General features: G+C 53.1%; 1 protein-coding gene across 1 annotated transcript; it reads right to left on the bottom strand.

Annotated features, from left to right (window-relative positions):
* Nucleotides 1-1,256: 1,256 nt before the first annotated feature.
* Nucleotides 1,257-16,673, bottom strand: WDR54 (WD repeat domain 54). The gene is made up of 9 exons (XM_034772485.1): nt 16,446-16,673; nt 13,555-13,617; nt 12,565-12,631; nt 9,255-9,311; nt 8,679-8,806; nt 5,936-6,036; nt 5,566-5,728; nt 5,078-5,152; nt 1,257-3,735 (listed from the first exon to the last, which is right to left on the bottom strand). The coding sequence occupies exons 1-9, from the start codon at nt 16,668-16,670 to the stop codon at nt 3,604-3,606; spliced, it is 1,011 nt and encodes a 336-aa protein (XP_034628376.1). The 5' UTR covers nt 16,671-16,673; the 3' UTR covers nt 1,257-3,603.
* Between the last annotated feature and the right edge of the window lie 6 nt (nt 16,674-16,679).

Here is a 16,679-nt window from a genome sequence, read left to right as displayed (position 1 = left end):
GCCTGGTGGAGGAGGTGGAACCCCCCTCCACCCTGGGCACTGTCGAGGCCGCGAAGGAGCTTCTAGAAAGTACTGCACCTCAGCCGCTTGCTGTCAGAGAGAAGCCTCCGGCCCCGCCCAGACGGGTGCCATCTAGAGGCAGGCCTGCAAGGATGATGTTCTTCATAACCAGACCAGCACCGTTCCCGGCCTGTAGCAGGGTCTCACAGCACATTTCTTCCTGGATTACAGACTGTATCCATACCTGTTATGACCTTGCCGAGGTCCCAGCCCCGGCTATAACAGCCCCCTTGACACAAGTTCAAGCCTCGTCCACCGCTTTCCTGGCCCAGGTGCCCATCCAGGAGGTCTGCAGAGCGGTGACCTGGTCCTTTGCCACTCACTCCGCCATCACCTAGCAGGCTAGAGATGACGCAGCTCCCGCTAGAGCAGTGCTCCAGTCAGTGATTCCTTAACTCTGACCCCACCCCCGTGGCAGAGCTTGGGAGTCACCTGATTAGAATCGACGTGAACAATCACTCGACGAAGAAAAGACGGTTACTCACCTTCCTGTAACTGTTGTTCACGTCCATTCCAATACCCACCCTCCATCCCCTCTGTCGGAGTAGCCGGCAAGAAGGAACCAAAGGGGGGGTCAGGTCGGCGGGGTCATATATTGAGCACCCTGAGGGCCCCAGTCCAGGGGACTCCAAAGCTGACCCGATGGGAGCTGCTGAGGGAAAAAGTTTCCGATGACCGTGCACGTGGCGTGTGCACACCTGATTGGAATGGACGTGAACAACAGTTACAAGAAAGTGAGTAACCGTCTTTTCATGCGGCTGACGAAGTGGGCATTCACCCACAAAAGCTTATGCTCCAATACATCTGTGAGTCTTAAAGGTGCCACAGGACCCTCTGTTGCTTTTTACATATCCAGACTAACATGGCTACCCCTCTGATACTTGACATCTTTTCTTATGTGTCACTGAGCGTCTTGGCTAACAGCCAGCGCTGGACCCAGCCTCCAGTAACTCATCGAGTTCTTTTTTGAGCCCTGGTATAGTTTTGGCCTTCACAGCATCCCCTGGCAAGGAGTTCCACAGGTTCCACTGCCGCAAGGGGAAAGACCCCTCTGCTCCCTAACCTCCCCTCCAAAGCTTCCCTGAAGACCCATCTACTCCCCAACCTCCCCCCCGGACCCTCCCCCCCCCTCCTGCAGTCTCCCCTACCTTCCTCCCAGAGCCCCCCCCCCCAATAAATGAGCTCAGGCACACAAGGAGGGTTCAAGCTGATTTATGGCAGCAGCAGCAGCACGCCCTGGGCCCCAGAGCGAAGCTGTGGAGGGGCTGCTGGGCCGTGGTACTGCCAGTGGCAGGGAGCCCGGGCACTGCTCCTCTGCGCGTGCTGCAGGACCAGGCACAGCAGAGGGGATGATAGAGCCCAGGGCCAAGACAGAGACAACAGACGGGCCCAGGGGCAGTTTCAGGAGGGGCGGGGGTTTCAAAGCCTCGTGCCAGCAGGGCTGGGTTGGAGGAGAGACAGCAAGTTTCACTTCACCTCCAACACTCTACATGCACCCACTGGTGAAATGCAGCCACCTCTAGGGTGAGCACTGGTGGCTGTTTAACAGCCCCCACAAACGCTACACGGCAGGGTCAAAGCGTGCTGCGTTTAACACACTACAGGGGCTATGGGGCACTGAACAGGACTTAGCCCAGCCAGCGGGGTTAACCCCCTACTCCAGCACTGTGTCTAATTAGGTCTATTGGTACCATGGTAAAGGACACCAGACGCTAGCGGCAGGCTGAGGCCCCCACCCAACAGCAGCAGAGGAAGGGAAAGGTCATGCACTTTTCCCGACAGCAGGAGAACGCCGGCCTCTCGGGCCATCCAGGGGGGTCTGTGCTGCTTGCCGGGGTCCCTGGCTTTCTAAACTAACTGCCCTGCAGGAGGGGCACCTGCCCTGAGTGACAAGCATTTCCAAGGGACCCCCACCCCCAGCCTCAAACACTCCATGACCTGAGAACCTTCTCGGCAGGCTGGGGCAGCAGGGGCTGTAGCCTGTGCCCAAAGGGGCATGTCACCCCCTCTTGGAGAGGGGCTCCCCTGAGCCAGGCCATGCCAGCTCCAATCTCCTCCCGGCAGCTCTGCAGGGGGCAGTATCTGGGACTGAGAGCCAGGGGCCATGCAGGGACAATCCAGCCCGTGAGGGGCTCCTGGGGGGAGCCCACATCCTGCAGCTTCCTTGTCCTGGGGGAGCTGAGCCCAGCAGCTGTTCCCATGTCAGGCCAGCGTGCCCTGCCTGTCCCCAGCTGCGTGGTCACTGAGCTGGCACCCCCTCTAGGCAGCTGAGAGGATGAGGCCAAAATCAAATCTGTTCAGATCATGGTATTAGCTCTTGGTTAGCACTTTCCAGCTGTAGGGCTCACCGTGCTTTACAGGGGAGGGCAGTGTGGCTGTCCCCATTTTACAGATGGGGAAACAGGCACAGAGCAAGGTCTTGCCCAAGGTCATGCAGCAGGCCCCTGGCAGACCCAGGTCTCCTGAGTCCCGGTCAGGTGCTCTGTGTTCTCGGACACACTGCCTCTCACACCGCCAGCCCCATTCGGTGCCGCCTGCTCTCCGAGCTTGGGGCCTGCTCAGAAGCTGTGCAATGGCTGAGTAGCGATGGGGCTTTGGCACAGACATGGGGCTGTGCCGAGATGGAGGTGAGACTATGGCCCCGGGGATGCTACAGGGGCCTGGAAAGCAGAGTGGTGACAGCTGCGCCTGCCCCAGACACCCCAGGGCAAGGACCCAGCTGCTGTACAGTGGCCCAGGGTCTGTGCCCCAGCGAGAGCTCTCTGCAGCCCGAGTTCAGGGGAGGAAAGGAGCCAGGTGGGCCCCACGGCAGCAGGGATTCGTTTGCTCCTGCCTTGGAATGAAGGATGGCACCTCCTCAGCTACTGCCGCACCCCCAACTCAGGGCCTGCCGGGGGCGGGGGGGGAACCCGGCTCTGCACCTCCTCAGCTACTGTCCCTACCCCCCAACTCAGGGCCTGCCGCGGAGGGGCCCGGCTCTGCACCTCCTCAGCTACTGCCCGCCCCCCAACTCAGGGCCTGCCTGTGGTACCCGGCTCTGCACCTCCTCAGCTACTGTCCCTACCCCCCAACTCAGGGCCTGCCCCGGGGCCCGGCTCTGCACCTCTCCAGGCTCTGGGCTCCATACAGGAGCAGAGGGGAATCACAGCCTGCAGGCACCTTGGGCAAGGGGCCCAGCACGACAGAGCTGTGGCAGGCAGGACACGGCAGCTGCCTGCCCACAGGGAAGAAAGATCATGGAGGCAGGAGAGGGGGGAGATGAGCAGCCTTGGGGTGTGGGCAGGCATCTGGCCAGAGGGACTCTGAAGTTTGAAGAGATCTGGGCCCCCACCTGTCTGCCCCTACACTCCCACCTGTCTGATCCCCACCCAGGTGGGGGGCATCCTCAGCTGCATGCAGCGGCCCCAGCCCCTGTGCAACGGGAGCCAGGGGTCTGCACAGAGTCCCGGAGGCAGCTGCAGGGGGGCTGGGACATGCTGCAGCACACAGTGCCTGCAGGTACCTCCCCGCCCTGTGCTCACAGCCCCCCTGCAGCCGGGCAGCCTAGACCTGGCCATAGCGGACGATCTCGCTGAGGTCGTAGCCGGTCGCAGCGAAGGAGTTTCCCTCAGGGTCACAGAAGCGGGCGCCACAGAGCTGGGTGTCAGTCACGCACTCCGAGTGGCAGTGCTCGATCTGCAGGGGGCAGGAGAGAGCGCGCTTGGACTACGCAGCCCAGCCGGGCCCCAGGGCTAGACAGGTTTCCCCGCAGCAGCCTCCCCGGGAATCCCCCACGGGCATGGACTCGAGTGCAGGCGCCCCCTGCAGACTGCAGCAAGGGGACACAGTGTTTCATCTGAACGTTGGGGGCTCGAATGTCACAGGGATACAAGAACCACGCTCGGGTCTCTCTCCCCTCTCCAGCATCTCCCTCGCTGTAACACCAGCCCCAGGCTTGGGGCAGCGCTGAGGGAAATGGAGGCACAGCATGCCCTCCCCAGGCTGCCAGCCAGCCGGCTCAGAGGGATTTCAGTGGGGAGGATGTGGGGCAGACAGAGCAGCTCAGGGGAGCTGACAGAGGCGCAGGCTGTGTGGTGGGGGTAGCAGGGCAGGGCCTGTGGAGGGAAGAGGAAGTCTGAGTCTCTGAGCACCTCAGTGGAGTAACTGGAATAGTGCAAGGGGTGTGGTCACACCAGGGCCCGACTGAGGGGCTGCCAGGAGAGTAGGACAAGCTGGCCCCCTGGGGCAGGAGGGTGGCTGGGATATGGGGGCCCCTCTGGCACCAGCAACTGGCAAAGACATGCAGAGGTGTGGGGAATTGTAGTGTTGGGGGACATGCAGGGGAGTGGGGGAGTCTAGAGGGGGGTCAGACAGCCTCCCCGAGACAGAGGGCAAGGTAAAACCATTGGCTGTTTTGCGTGCGGCATGGAAGTGTGGGGAATTTGGAAGGGTTGGGGAAGGGTGGAGCTATTGAGGGTGGGGGATGGGGATTGGAGGGCAGCTTGTGGGGGTTGGATCAGAGCTGGGAGGATGGGGGAGTAGGCAGGGGTTGGTGCAGAACTGGAGGAGACCGCGTGGGGAGCTCTGAACCAGGGCTAGGGGGGTGGATCAGGGCAGTGGGAGGCAGGAGGGGAGCTAAAAGGCCCTAGAAGGGTGCATGGATTGAGGGAAATAGGCAGGGGCAGCGGTGAGCTGGACTGGGGCTGGGGGGGGGGTGGGGGGGGGTGGCTTTTAGAATCAGGAAGAGGGCCCAGGCCCCTCACCTATTCTTGCCCCAGGGCCCTCTGGGGCCTTGTTGTGCAACTAGAGCACCTAGTCCCCAGCTCAGCCTCACAGCCCCTTGTGGCAGTGGTGGAATGTCACGGGGGGGAGGGGAAACTGAGGCACAAAGGAGCAGTGACGGGCTGACGGCTGCACTGAGTCAGTGGCAGAGCCAGGGCTGGAACTGAGGAGCTCTGGCTCCCAGCCCCATGCTCAGACCATTAGGCCCCATGGTTCTCTGCAGGGGCGTGTGGCCATCACAGCACTGGCCCCTCACCTCGATGTCGCCGGTGTCTGGGCTCCGGCTGAGTTTCCAGATCTGGACATAGGAATCCTCGGCACCCGACAGCAGCTGCAGTGGGAGGCAGGACAGAGGCGTGAGGGGGCGGCAGGCTCCTGGGGTGGCGGGGGGGGCTCTGCCAGCCTCTGAGCTCGGGCCCAGTGCTCACTGCAGCGAGCAGAGCCTCTCAGCACCAGTGCCACCAGATGCTGCCGAAGCCTGCTGCATGCGGTGACTGAGGCAGTTCTACTCCTTGGCACACTGGCTCTGGGGCTCGGGCCTCTCTCCCTGGGCAGGACAGCAGCACCGCCTGGGGCAGAGGGGGGCAGAATGCAATGGTATGTGTGCACCCCCTGCTGGCTAGCGTGGGAGCTGCAGCTCTTCCCAGCCTCAGCGAAGGATTGAGGCAGGCAACTGCGGAGCTCAGCCAAGCTGTGTGCAGAAGGCTGGCAGGCGGACTGCCGGGAGGCCTTGGACAGGTTTACCTTCCCCGTCAGGGGGGCCAGGTCCAGGGCGTAGATCCAGCGAGCGTGGGCGCTGACCGTGGCACGCAGGGCCCCGCTCGTGGCCTCGTACAGCCGGATCTGCCCATTCCCATAGCCAGCAGCAATGACCCCGTTCCACAGCTTCACCGAGGAGCAGGTCCACCTGGGCACAAAGGAGACATGTCAGCCCCACTGGCGCCACCGGGGCAGGGGAGTTATGGGCTTCCCCCTTCCCACCAACACACTGTCCACACTGCATCAGAGTGTCCTCCCCCCTCGCCTGGGGCCCCCTCTAGCAAGTCCCAGGGGGAGGTCCCTGGGCTCATCTCACTGCCCCAAGGAGCTGTGGGAGCCCCCCACCCTCCCTTACCCAAAGGCAGAGATTTTGGTGAGCAGGGAGAACTCCTCCTTGGATCTCCAGACACACAGGGCCCCAGAGTCATCTGCAGTCACCAGATCAGCAGCTCCATCCTGCAACGGGAGGAGCAACCGTCAGTGCCGTGCCATGGGACCCCTCTCAGCCAATCGGGGCACGGGGAAGTCAGCAATGAGTAAGGATACTACAGAGTAGCCAGTCCCCAAAGCGCTCTTTCGCAGAAGTGCAGGAAAGTTGCTTTATAATCTACTCCCCTCAGCCAATGCGCTCCCAGGAAACTGACACTGACCCATCCTTCTCCGAATAACTAATGAGCTGGTGCACGTCACTGGCCTCTAGTGGGCGGACTGAGAACTGTTAGCTGTGTGGCACCTCCCCCGTCCTGTGAACAGCGGATGGAGACTCTCCTTTGGTTCCAGTGGGCAGGGTCTGGGCTTTAGGAGTGTGAGAATGTGTTATGCAGCACAGGGACCCCCACGTGCCAGGTGACTGGATTTGACCTGTCTCTTGCGCTTTCATCCCAAAGGGTTTTACTGGCCCCCGCCTCTGGATGAACAACGGCCCCAGTGGAAACGTGGGAGGCGGGGCAAGGATGCGGGGAGCTCTGGGTAAGGGTGGTCAGGCAGAGACACTAAGGGAGTGCATCTGGAACTTTCACTCCACGCATCTGAAGAAGTGAGGTTTTTACCCACGAAAGCTTATGCCCAAATAAATCTATTAGTCTTTAAAATGCCACTGGACTCCTTGTTGTTTTTGTGGATACAGACTAACACGGCTACCCCCTGATACTAAGGGAGTGGATACAGTCTGACCCCACTAATAAATGGCCTTGAGTCCAGGGAGGCTTTCATAGCCCACAGCTGGCCAAGCGATGGTTCTGGCACAGGGGAGGGAAAGCTCAGTGGTTTGAGCATTGGCCTGCTAAACCTACGGTTGTGAGTTCAGTCCTTGAGGGGGGCACTTAGGGATCTTTGGCAAAATCAGTACTTGGTCCTGCTAGTGAAGGCAGGGGGCTGGACTTGATGACCTTTCAAGGTCCCTTCCAGTTCTAGGAGATAAGATATCTCCATTAATTTCTATTTCACTGGGCTTAGGCAAAGTAGCTGACTAAGGTGCTGCCTCCATTGATTTAATTGTTCCAAGGTCTTTATTGTTAAGATGTCCTCATTGTCTTGAGCTGGTCAGTTGCTATGTTCAGTGTGGTAGCCGTGCTAGTCTGTATCAGCAAAAAGAACAAGGAGTCCTTGTGGCACTTGTGGTGACAGAGCCAGAAGAGAACCACTTCATATGAATTGTGGGGATTTCCAAAACGCCGTTGGTACAGCGGGTAAGACAGGTTTATGGAAGCTGCTATGCCACTATGGAGAGCCTCTGAAATTTGTGAACATCATTCAGAGCTTCTATGAAAACATCACCTGCCAGGCAATACATGAGAGTGAACTGACTAAACCATTCAAGGTTACTACGGGCAGCAGACAAGGATGCTTTGTGTCTCCTGTGATCTTTTTACTGGTAGTGAATTGGGTAATGAGAGACCACAGAACAACCAAGGGGGAGACAATGGACTTTCACACAGAAGTTAGAGGACCTTGATCTTGCAGATGAAATCAACTTGCTATCCCGCACCCATAGAGACGTGCAAGCTAAAACCAGTAATCTCTAGGCCTATGCACAATTAGGAAGGTTGAAAATCAACACTGAGAAAACTCAAACTCTGAGAATCAACACACAACAAGAAACACCGATACCACTTTCTGGGGCTGACATGGAAGAGGTCTGATATTTCATGTATCTTGGCAGCACTGTAAGTAAAACAGGTGGAGCAGACAAAGACATTACAGCCAGAATGGCAAGAGACAGATGGGCCTTTGTATCTCTAAGGCCGATCTGGAGAAATAGAAATCTTGCCTCCAAACTAAACTTTGAATATTTAACATCATTGTAAATATAGCACTGAAACCTGGAGACTTATTAAGACCTTACTAGCTAAACTCCAAGTTCTCAGTTGCCTTAGACAAACCCGCTATATCAGATAGCCAGAAAAAAATCACGAACAAAGAACTCTGGAGGAGGACGAAACAAAAACGAAAAGGACAGGAAACTATGGAACAAAAATGGAGTTGGCTCGGACCCTCATGGAGCAAAGACCTGCACAATGTAACAAGAGAGGCACTGAACTGGACCCGAGGGCAAAAGGCAACGAGGTAGCCCAAGGATAACAGAAGCAGAATTGATAAGAAGCTAAGGCTGTGGCAGGAGACTGGCAAGGAAGGACAGCTGTGGTGAAGGGCCTCTGCTCCACATGGGCTAGAGAGGCATAGGAGAAGAGAGAGTAGGGTTTGAGCCACCGACTGTACCCATCCTGCAGGGACTGTACCAGGCCTGGGAGGGGTCAGTGAGCCCTGTCTTTGTGGTGGCTGGGTCTGGGTGGGGGTGAGGCGTCTCTACTGACCTCTGGTGCACAGTAAGGACCACCCTGGCCGCTGGAAAGCCTCGGCACGGAAGGTTTTGGTCTGGGCTCTCCCAGGAAGGGCTCTGGCATCGTTAGTGTCCGGGCAGCGCAGGTGGGGCCTCAGCTCTGAGTCTCCCGCACTGGGAAGCACATGGGAAAGAGGAAGGGCTGACAGACTGGTTTCCAGTTCCCAAGGAAGGAGGGGCCCAACTGGCTGCTCTGGCATTTGGCAACCCGGCTGTAAGGCTGGGATAGGAGCTGTGCGCAGTGCCGGGGGCTCCATACCGGGTTCTCACCGACCTCCGAGGCGATGTCAGTGATGGAGTCGTGATGCTCCTGCAGGACCTCGCTCAGCGTGATGTTTGTTCCCTTGCTGGGGATGTCAAACACCAGCACCAGTCCCGACGAAGTCCCTGCGGACAAGCGAGGGAGATGCCACTGGCAGCCAGGTACCGGACCCCGCCCCACTCTGCACTAGGAATCAGCCTCCTGGTCTTCCCACCTTTGGGAACCAGTCTCGACCCCCCCATACCCCAAACCAGTCTTCACCCTCTCCCCAGCCCTCACCTCAATAACTCCTCCAGCTCCAGGAGCCTGACTAGACCCTTCTTCCTGTTCCCCGCACACTCCACTCCCATCCTCCTGGGCCAAGTGTGCCTAGTGCAGCACATCCACCGCCCAGCCCCCTCACCCAGCTGCTGTACGCAGGCCCTCTGCTTCCCCGCTATCCCAGACCTCTCCTCCCTGCCCATGGCCTCAGCCCTACATGCAGAAGATCAGGTGCCCTGTTGCTGCACCTGGACATAGATTAATCTCCCCTTCACTCCGTCCCCCAGCCTCCCGTTTCCCTACCCCACTCACCCACACAGATGAAGCGCCCACTGGCAGCAGCGATCCCTCGAGCAAACACTGCCTGGGCTGGAAGGAAACGGACGGCCCATTACACCCCTGCAGCAGCTCCTACCCCAGAGCTCGATGGAGACCCCAGGCCACAAGGGGACACTTTGAAAGTCAGGGCCACAAGGTGTGAGGGACCCAGACACCCCGATTTAAGGCCAGATCACAGAGAAACTACAGATTGTCTAGCCAGAAGGGAACATTGGGGTCACCTTGTCTGACCTCCTGCACGACATGGGTGTGATGTTATGAGTGTAATATAATATTTCATTGGAAGGTGACAGGGCCAGAAAGAGTTAATTAACTCACAGGCTGACTTGACCCATGGGTGAACTTTAGAGACTGGCTAGTAAGATAGGTAAATGAATAGAGCTTTGAAATGCAAGTCTGCACTGTTAGAGGTAAAAAGGTAGATGTTTGCTCAGGGCTTGTGATGTAAGCAAACACGGCTTGTCTATTGCGATAGTTTTAATTCAAAGATCAAAAAAGGAATATTAACATTTAGGAAGACACTTGAGGGAAATAGTATTATTGTCTCTATGTCTCTTTGAAGGTTGTGGTAACCTGTATCTGAGCTGTTTAATGGATAAATTACCCTGTGCTAATTGCCAGGATGTTTGGAAGAAGGAGAGTTAGGCCTATTGTTTTCTCAGGCCAAAAGGCTGCTGGAAATGTATAAGAACCCTGGGACACGATCCTACTTCATCTCAGATCTGCTTTGGATTTCAAGAGGGGGAAACCTTCAGCCACAAGGATTGCGATCCCCAGTCATTGACTGGAGCCACCCTGAATATGGACATTGGACTATAACCCATGGAGCTGGTTTTTATAGGTGACAAATCTGAGGAACTGTCACAGATTGAAGTGTCACTAGAGGAGGTTTTGGAATTAATAGATAAACTTCATATTAACAAGTCACCGGGACCAGATGGCATTCACCCAAGAGTTCTGAAAGAACTCAAATGTGAAATTGTGGAACTATTAACTAAGGTTTGTAACCTGTCCTTTAAATCGGTTTCTGTACCCAACAACTGGAAGATAGCTAACGTAACGCCAATATTTAAAAAGGCAATTACAGACCGGTAAGTCTAACGTCGGTACCGGGCAAATTAGTTGAAACAATAGTAAAGAATAAAATTGTCAGACACATAGAAGAACATAAATTGTTGAGCAAAAGTCAACATGGTTTCTCTAAAGGGAAATCGTGTCTTACTAATCTATTAGAGTTCTTTGAAGGGGTCAACAAACATGTGGACAAGGGGGAGCCAGTGTACTTAGATTTCCAGAAAACCTTTGACAAGGTCCCTCACCAAAGGCTCTTAGGTAAATTAAGTTGTCATGGGATAAAAGGGAAGGTCCTTTCATGGATTGAGAACTGGTTAAAAGACAGGGAACAAAGGGTAGGAATTAATGGTAAATTCTCAGAATGGAGAGGGGTAACTAGTGGTGTTCCCCAAGGGTCAGTCCTAGGACCAATCCTGTTCAACTTATTCATATATGATCTGGAGAAAGGGGTAAAAAGTGAGGTGGCAAAGTTTGCAGATGATACTAAACTGCTCAAGATAGTTAAGACCAAAGCAGACTGTGAAGAACTTCAAAAAGATCTCACAAAACTAAGTGATTGGGCAACAAAACGGCAAATGAGATTTAATGTGGATAAATGTAAAGTAATGCACATTGGAAAAAATAACCCCATCTATACACACAATATGATGGCTAATTTAGCTACAACGAATCAGGAAAAAGATCTTGGAGTCATCGTGGATAGTTCTCCGAAGATGTCCACACAGTGTGCAGAGGCAGTCAAAAAAGCAAACAGGATGTTAGGAATCATTAAAAAGGGATAGAGAATAAGACAGAGAATATATTATTGCCCTTCTATAAATCGATGGTATGCCCACATCTTGAATACTGCGTATAGATGTGGTCTCCTCATCTCAAAAAAGATATACTGGCACTAGAAAAGGTTCAGAGAAGGGCAACTAAAATGATTAGGGGTTTGGAGAGGGTCCCATATGAGGAGAGATTAAAGAGGCTAGGACTTTTCAGCTTGGAAAAGAGGAGACTAAGGGGGGATATGATAGAGGTATATAAAATTATAAGTTATGTGGAGAAAGTAGATAAGGAAAAGTTATTTATTTATTCCCATAATACAAGAACTAGGGGTCACCAAATGAAATTAATAGGCAGCAGGTTTAAAACAAATAAAAGGAAGTTCTTCTTCTTCGTCAACTTGTGGAACTCCTTACCTGAGGAGGTTGTGAAGGCTAGGACTATAACAGCGTTTAAAAGAGAACTGGATAAATTCATGGAGGTTAAGTCCATTCATGGCTATTAGCCAGGATGGGTAAGGAATGGTGTCCCTAGCCTCTGTTTTTCAGAGGGTGGAGATGGACGGCAGGAGAGAGATCACTTGATCATTACCTGTTAGGTTCACTTCCTCTGGGGCACCTGACATTGGCCACTGTCGGTAGACAGGATACTGGGCTAGATTGACCTTTGGTCTGATCCAATACAGCCGTTCTTATGTTCTTAAGGACTTTTGGCAACTACAAGCTCACCTCTGCTATGTGTCTGAACCTCAAGAATTGAATTCAAGTCTGTCTGTGCATTGATCTTTTAACCAGCACACTCTCTCTCTTTTCTTTTTTAATACATTTTAGTTTAGTTAATAAGAATTGGCTATAGTGTGTATTTTGGGTAAGATCTAAGTTATAATTGAACCTGGGTATGTGGCTGATCCTTTGGGATTGGAAGAACCTTTTCTTTTCTATGATGAGATCAGATTTTCAGTAATCATCATCATATGTTTGACAGGTGTCTGGACAGAGGCCTGAGGCTGGGCACTTTAAGGGAACTGCGTTGTTTGGACTTCTGAGTAACCAGTGAGGTACTATAGAAGCGGTTTTGTGCTGGTTGGTAAATCTAAGTATTGGAAGATCCACCAGCGTTTGGGGTTTGTCTGCCCCGTTTTGTTTGCAGTTCACCCTGAGTGAGTGACCTCAGCTGGCTCCCACAGGCAGCACCGTCACAATGGACAATAGACATCCTGGAATTAATTCCTAAATAAAACCAACATCCTCCCTTCTGCTGGCTCCCTGGGCCAGAGCCCCCTACAGGCTATTTGGCTCCTGGGGTGGAGGGAGCCAAACTGTGCCACACAAAATCCATGCCCATGGTTCAGCCCGCCCTTCCAGGGCAGTTGGTGGCTCTGCAGAGCCCTCCTCCCTAGGCTCCTGCTGCAGCACTGCCCCCAGCTGGGATCTCTCTTTACCTGACGGTGGTTCCAAGACATCCAGGGCATGCCAATAAACCATGATGGAGCCGTCTGACTCGTACATCTGGGGAGTGAAAACACCTGGTCAGCTCGTTGCAGAGTCACTTCTGGGTGGGGTCGATGAGCCTGAAGCCATCAGGAGAAACCCTGAGTGCTGCCCCCACAAAGATTTCCAGAGAGGGGGGAGGCACTCCTGTGACCTGGGGCCCTCAAAGTCCTGGACACAAGGACCTCCAGAAGGCACCTTGTAACAGGTAGCTGCCAAGATGGGCCAAGAGGCCTGGGGCTAGCCGCATCTGTGCAGGGCATGGGAACAGTTTTTACAGGGGCAGTGCTGAAAGCCATCAAACAACACTATAACCCCATACGTGATGGGAGCTAGGCGTTTGGTTGCTATTATCGCTTCGAGCCAGGGGCCACACCTATAGCTCCAGCACACCGGGCCGGTGCCATAATGACTTGTCTCACAGCCTAAGATGGCTGGACTGGGCTTGGGCTGACAGCCTGAAACACCTGAGCCTTATGAAAAGGCAGCGAGAACACAGTTTAATAGCCGATTGACAGGCAAGTGCAAGCTGTGTTCCTGAGGAAGGAGTGCAGGGAAGCAGTGCTCCATCTCGGAACAGAGAGATTAGAGAAACTCCGAAGGGACAGGGAACTGAGGCTGGGCTGAAGAGGGGCCCAAGTGGGGTGGAAAAAAAAATTATTTGGGACTTTTATTACCCTGGAAGGGGACTGCACTGTGAAAATGACCCAGCTGGAGGCCTGAGCCATGTGAAACCTGGGAGAGACAGGAAATCCTGGTGAAGGGAAACTGAGGCAGGAAGTGCCTGCAGAGCCAGACTTCCCCAGCAGAGGGTACTATGGGGCAGTCATGCCCTATGACATGCCTCCATTGACCTTCCTGCAGCTCAGGAGGCTAGCCTTGTTCAGACACAGCTCTCAACCCACTCCTTTCCCAGAGCCTAGAAAAGGAAGCACTCTTACCTGGATGCCTTTCTGAGAGGTCAGGACTAGGAGAACTCGAGAAGGCAGGACACACCAGGAGGCCTGAAAGGGAGGGAAAGGCACTGTTGCAGCTAACATGGGGTAATTCTACATGATATCTTATCCTAACAGCTAAAGGGGAACTGATCGCAGTGCTAAAAGTTAATGCTAGCTTAGGTACAAATTATCATGACTTGATCCCACTTATAATGTACAAACAGAATAAAGTCCAGATCAGTAATAGATATACTTGATGTTTTACAAGGCCCATTTCACAAAGCTGAAAATGATTATGGGCCAAATCAGCTGTGAGGAAGAATTTAACCTGAAAAGTGTGAATGATGATTGAGAATCATTTAAGAACACCTTACTAGATGCCCCAAAAGCCACACTAGAGGAAGAAGGCTGTGCTGGTTTAAAAAAACCCAACCAGGTTTAGAGGGGAAGTGAAGGCAGCTGTACCATATAACAAAGGGAAGAAGGGGGAAGCTGATAGTACCGTAATGAATATAAATCAGAAGTGAGAAATTGTAGAAAATTGATACAGGAAGTCCAAGAACACAAGAAAAAATATATGGCCAGCAGAGTTAAGAACAATAAGGAGTTTTAAAAATATATTAGGAACAAAAAGAATCCTGACAATGGTATTGGTCTATTACTAGATGGAAATAGTAGAATTATCAATATTAATGCAAAAAAAGGCAGAAGTGTTCAATATATATTTCTGTTCAATATTGGGGGGGGAGGAGATTATGCAGTCTCATCATACGGTGATAACACGCTTTCCTTTCTGCAAGTATCTCTGGAGGATATTAAAAAGAAGCTACTAAAACAAGCCACTTTAAAATCAGCTGGTCCAGAGAACAGGAGTTTTCAGTCTCGAAGAGTTTTAAAAGAGCTGGCCTAGGAGCTCACTGGATCATTCATGTTGATTTTTTTTTTTTTTAAATAAGTCTTGGCACACTGAGAAGTTCCAGAAGAAAGTTAATGTGCCAACTTTAAAAAAAGGGTAAACAGGATGACCCAGGTAACTGTCAGGCTGATGGGCCTATATTGATCCCAGGCAAGATAATGGAGCAACTGATATAGTAGTCAATCAATAATGAACTGAAAGAGGGTAATATAATTAATGCAATTCTATGGAAAAACAGATCCTGCCATACTAACTTGATTTTTTTTTTTATGAGATTACAAGTTTGGTTGATAAATGTAATAGTGTTGAAGTAATATATTTAGACTGCTGTAAGGTGTTTGCATTGGTACCACACAACATTTAGATTCAAAAACTAGAATTATATAAAATTAACCTGGCGCACATTAAATGCATTAAAAACTGGCTAACTGATAGATCCCAAAATGTAACTGTAAATGAGGAATAGTCACTAACTGAGTGTGTTTCCAGAGGGGTCCTGCAGGGATTGGTTCTTGGCCCTATGCTATTTAACGTGTTTATTAGTGACACTAATAAAAATTTGCAGATGACACAAAAATTAAGGGAGCAGTAAATAATGAAGAGGACAGCAGAGCAATCTAGACCTAAACTGGATGCCCTAAACAATATGTGTTTTAATATGGCTAAATGCACACATTTGGGAACAAAGAACATAGGCCATACTTACAGGATGGGAGACTCTATCCTGGGAAGCAGTGACTCTGGAAAAGATTTGGGAGTTGTGGTAGCTAATCAGCTGACAATGAGCTCTCTGAGTGACACTGTGGCCAAAAGGTCTAACACAATTCTGGGATGCATAAATGGTAGAGAGGTTATTTTACCTCTATTTGGCACTGGTGTGACTGCTGCTGGAATACTGTGTCCAGTTCTGGTGCTCACAATTCAAAAAGGATGTTGATAAATTGGAGGGGATTCAGAGACGAGACACAGGAATGATTACAGAATTAGGATGCCTTATACTGATAGTCAAGGAGCTCAATCTATTTAGCTTAAAGAGAAAGTTAGGAGATGACTTGATTAAAGTACCTACATGGGGAATGAATACTTAGTAATGGGTTCTTCAATCTAGCAGAGAAAGCTCTAACATGAGCCAATGGCTGAAAGTTGAAACTAGACAAATTCAGACTGGAAACAAGGAATACTTTAACAGAGAGAGTCATTAACCCTGGGAACAATTTACCAAGGGGCAAAGTGGATTCTCCGTCACTGGTGATTTTTAAATCAGGACTGGCTGTTTTTTGAAAAGCTCTGCTCCAGAAATTATTGTGGGGCAGATCTCTGGCCCGTGTCATACAGGAAGTCAGACTGGCTGACCACACTGGTCTCCTCTGGCCATAACAGCAGGTCAGCGAGGGCCAGGCAGAGAGGGGAGAGGAGCAAGAAGCCTGCACTGTTCTCCAGGAGCCCGGCTCAAGCGGCAAAGCCTGGCATACAGGATCCTAGAAGCTAGAGACAAATGGGACGACTCCTTCCCGCCCGCGCTGAGTGGCTGGAGGAGGTTAGTCTGGGCAGTGTTTTGGGGCAATGCTGGCTGGATTAGAGCCATCGGGGTGGCCCGGCCTTGACACCAAACTGCCCCCAGAGTTCTAGGAGGCTGCTGTGGCCTGCAGGGGGAGGAAGGAGGGAGCTGTTCTCCCCAACTTCCCAAGGCAGGGCAGGGGAAGTGAGGGCGAGTCATGTGCCCACCGTGAGCTAGTGCAGACTCAGGAGCGAACCCCGGAGCGCTTTCTTACACTCCCTGGTGCGCTAACCACCCGGTGACACGGGGTCTGTGCCCTGAACCCGGCCCCTCCGGGCGGGCTGGCTTTACTGGCGTGTCCGAGCCTGGCTGGCGCTGCCCTTGGTTATGCCCCTGTCCCGAGCGCCGTTTCCCCCGGGCGGGGAGCCGGTGTGAGCTGCTGCCCTGCGGGGAGCCGGGGCTCCGGGGCCGCCCCCCTACCTGGGTGACGATGGAGGCGCTGACCGCCAGGCCGCCCTCCTTGGCCTGCAGCTGGCGGTGGGAGACGCTGAGCCCGTCGGCCGAGGCGCTGGCCAGGCTGACGGCGCTGCCGTGCACGGCGGCGAAGTAGGTGAGCTGCTTGTCGCGCAGGGGCAGCACGCTCAGGTTGTTGTACAGCGCCGAGCTGCTGCTCTTCAGCGGGACGCTCCGCTCCTTGCGGTACATCCTGGGGGG

The sequence above is a fragment of the Trachemys scripta genome, chromosome 5 (assembly GCF_013100865.1).
Source record: "Trachemys scripta elegans isolate TJP31775 chromosome 5, CAS_Tse_1.0, whole genome shotgun sequence".
NCBI classification, from domain to species: Eukaryota; Metazoa; Chordata; order Testudines; family Emydidae; genus Trachemys; species Trachemys scripta.
The sequence above is the reverse complement of the archived record's forward strand: the minus strand, read 5'-3'. Positions and strand labels throughout refer to the sequence as shown.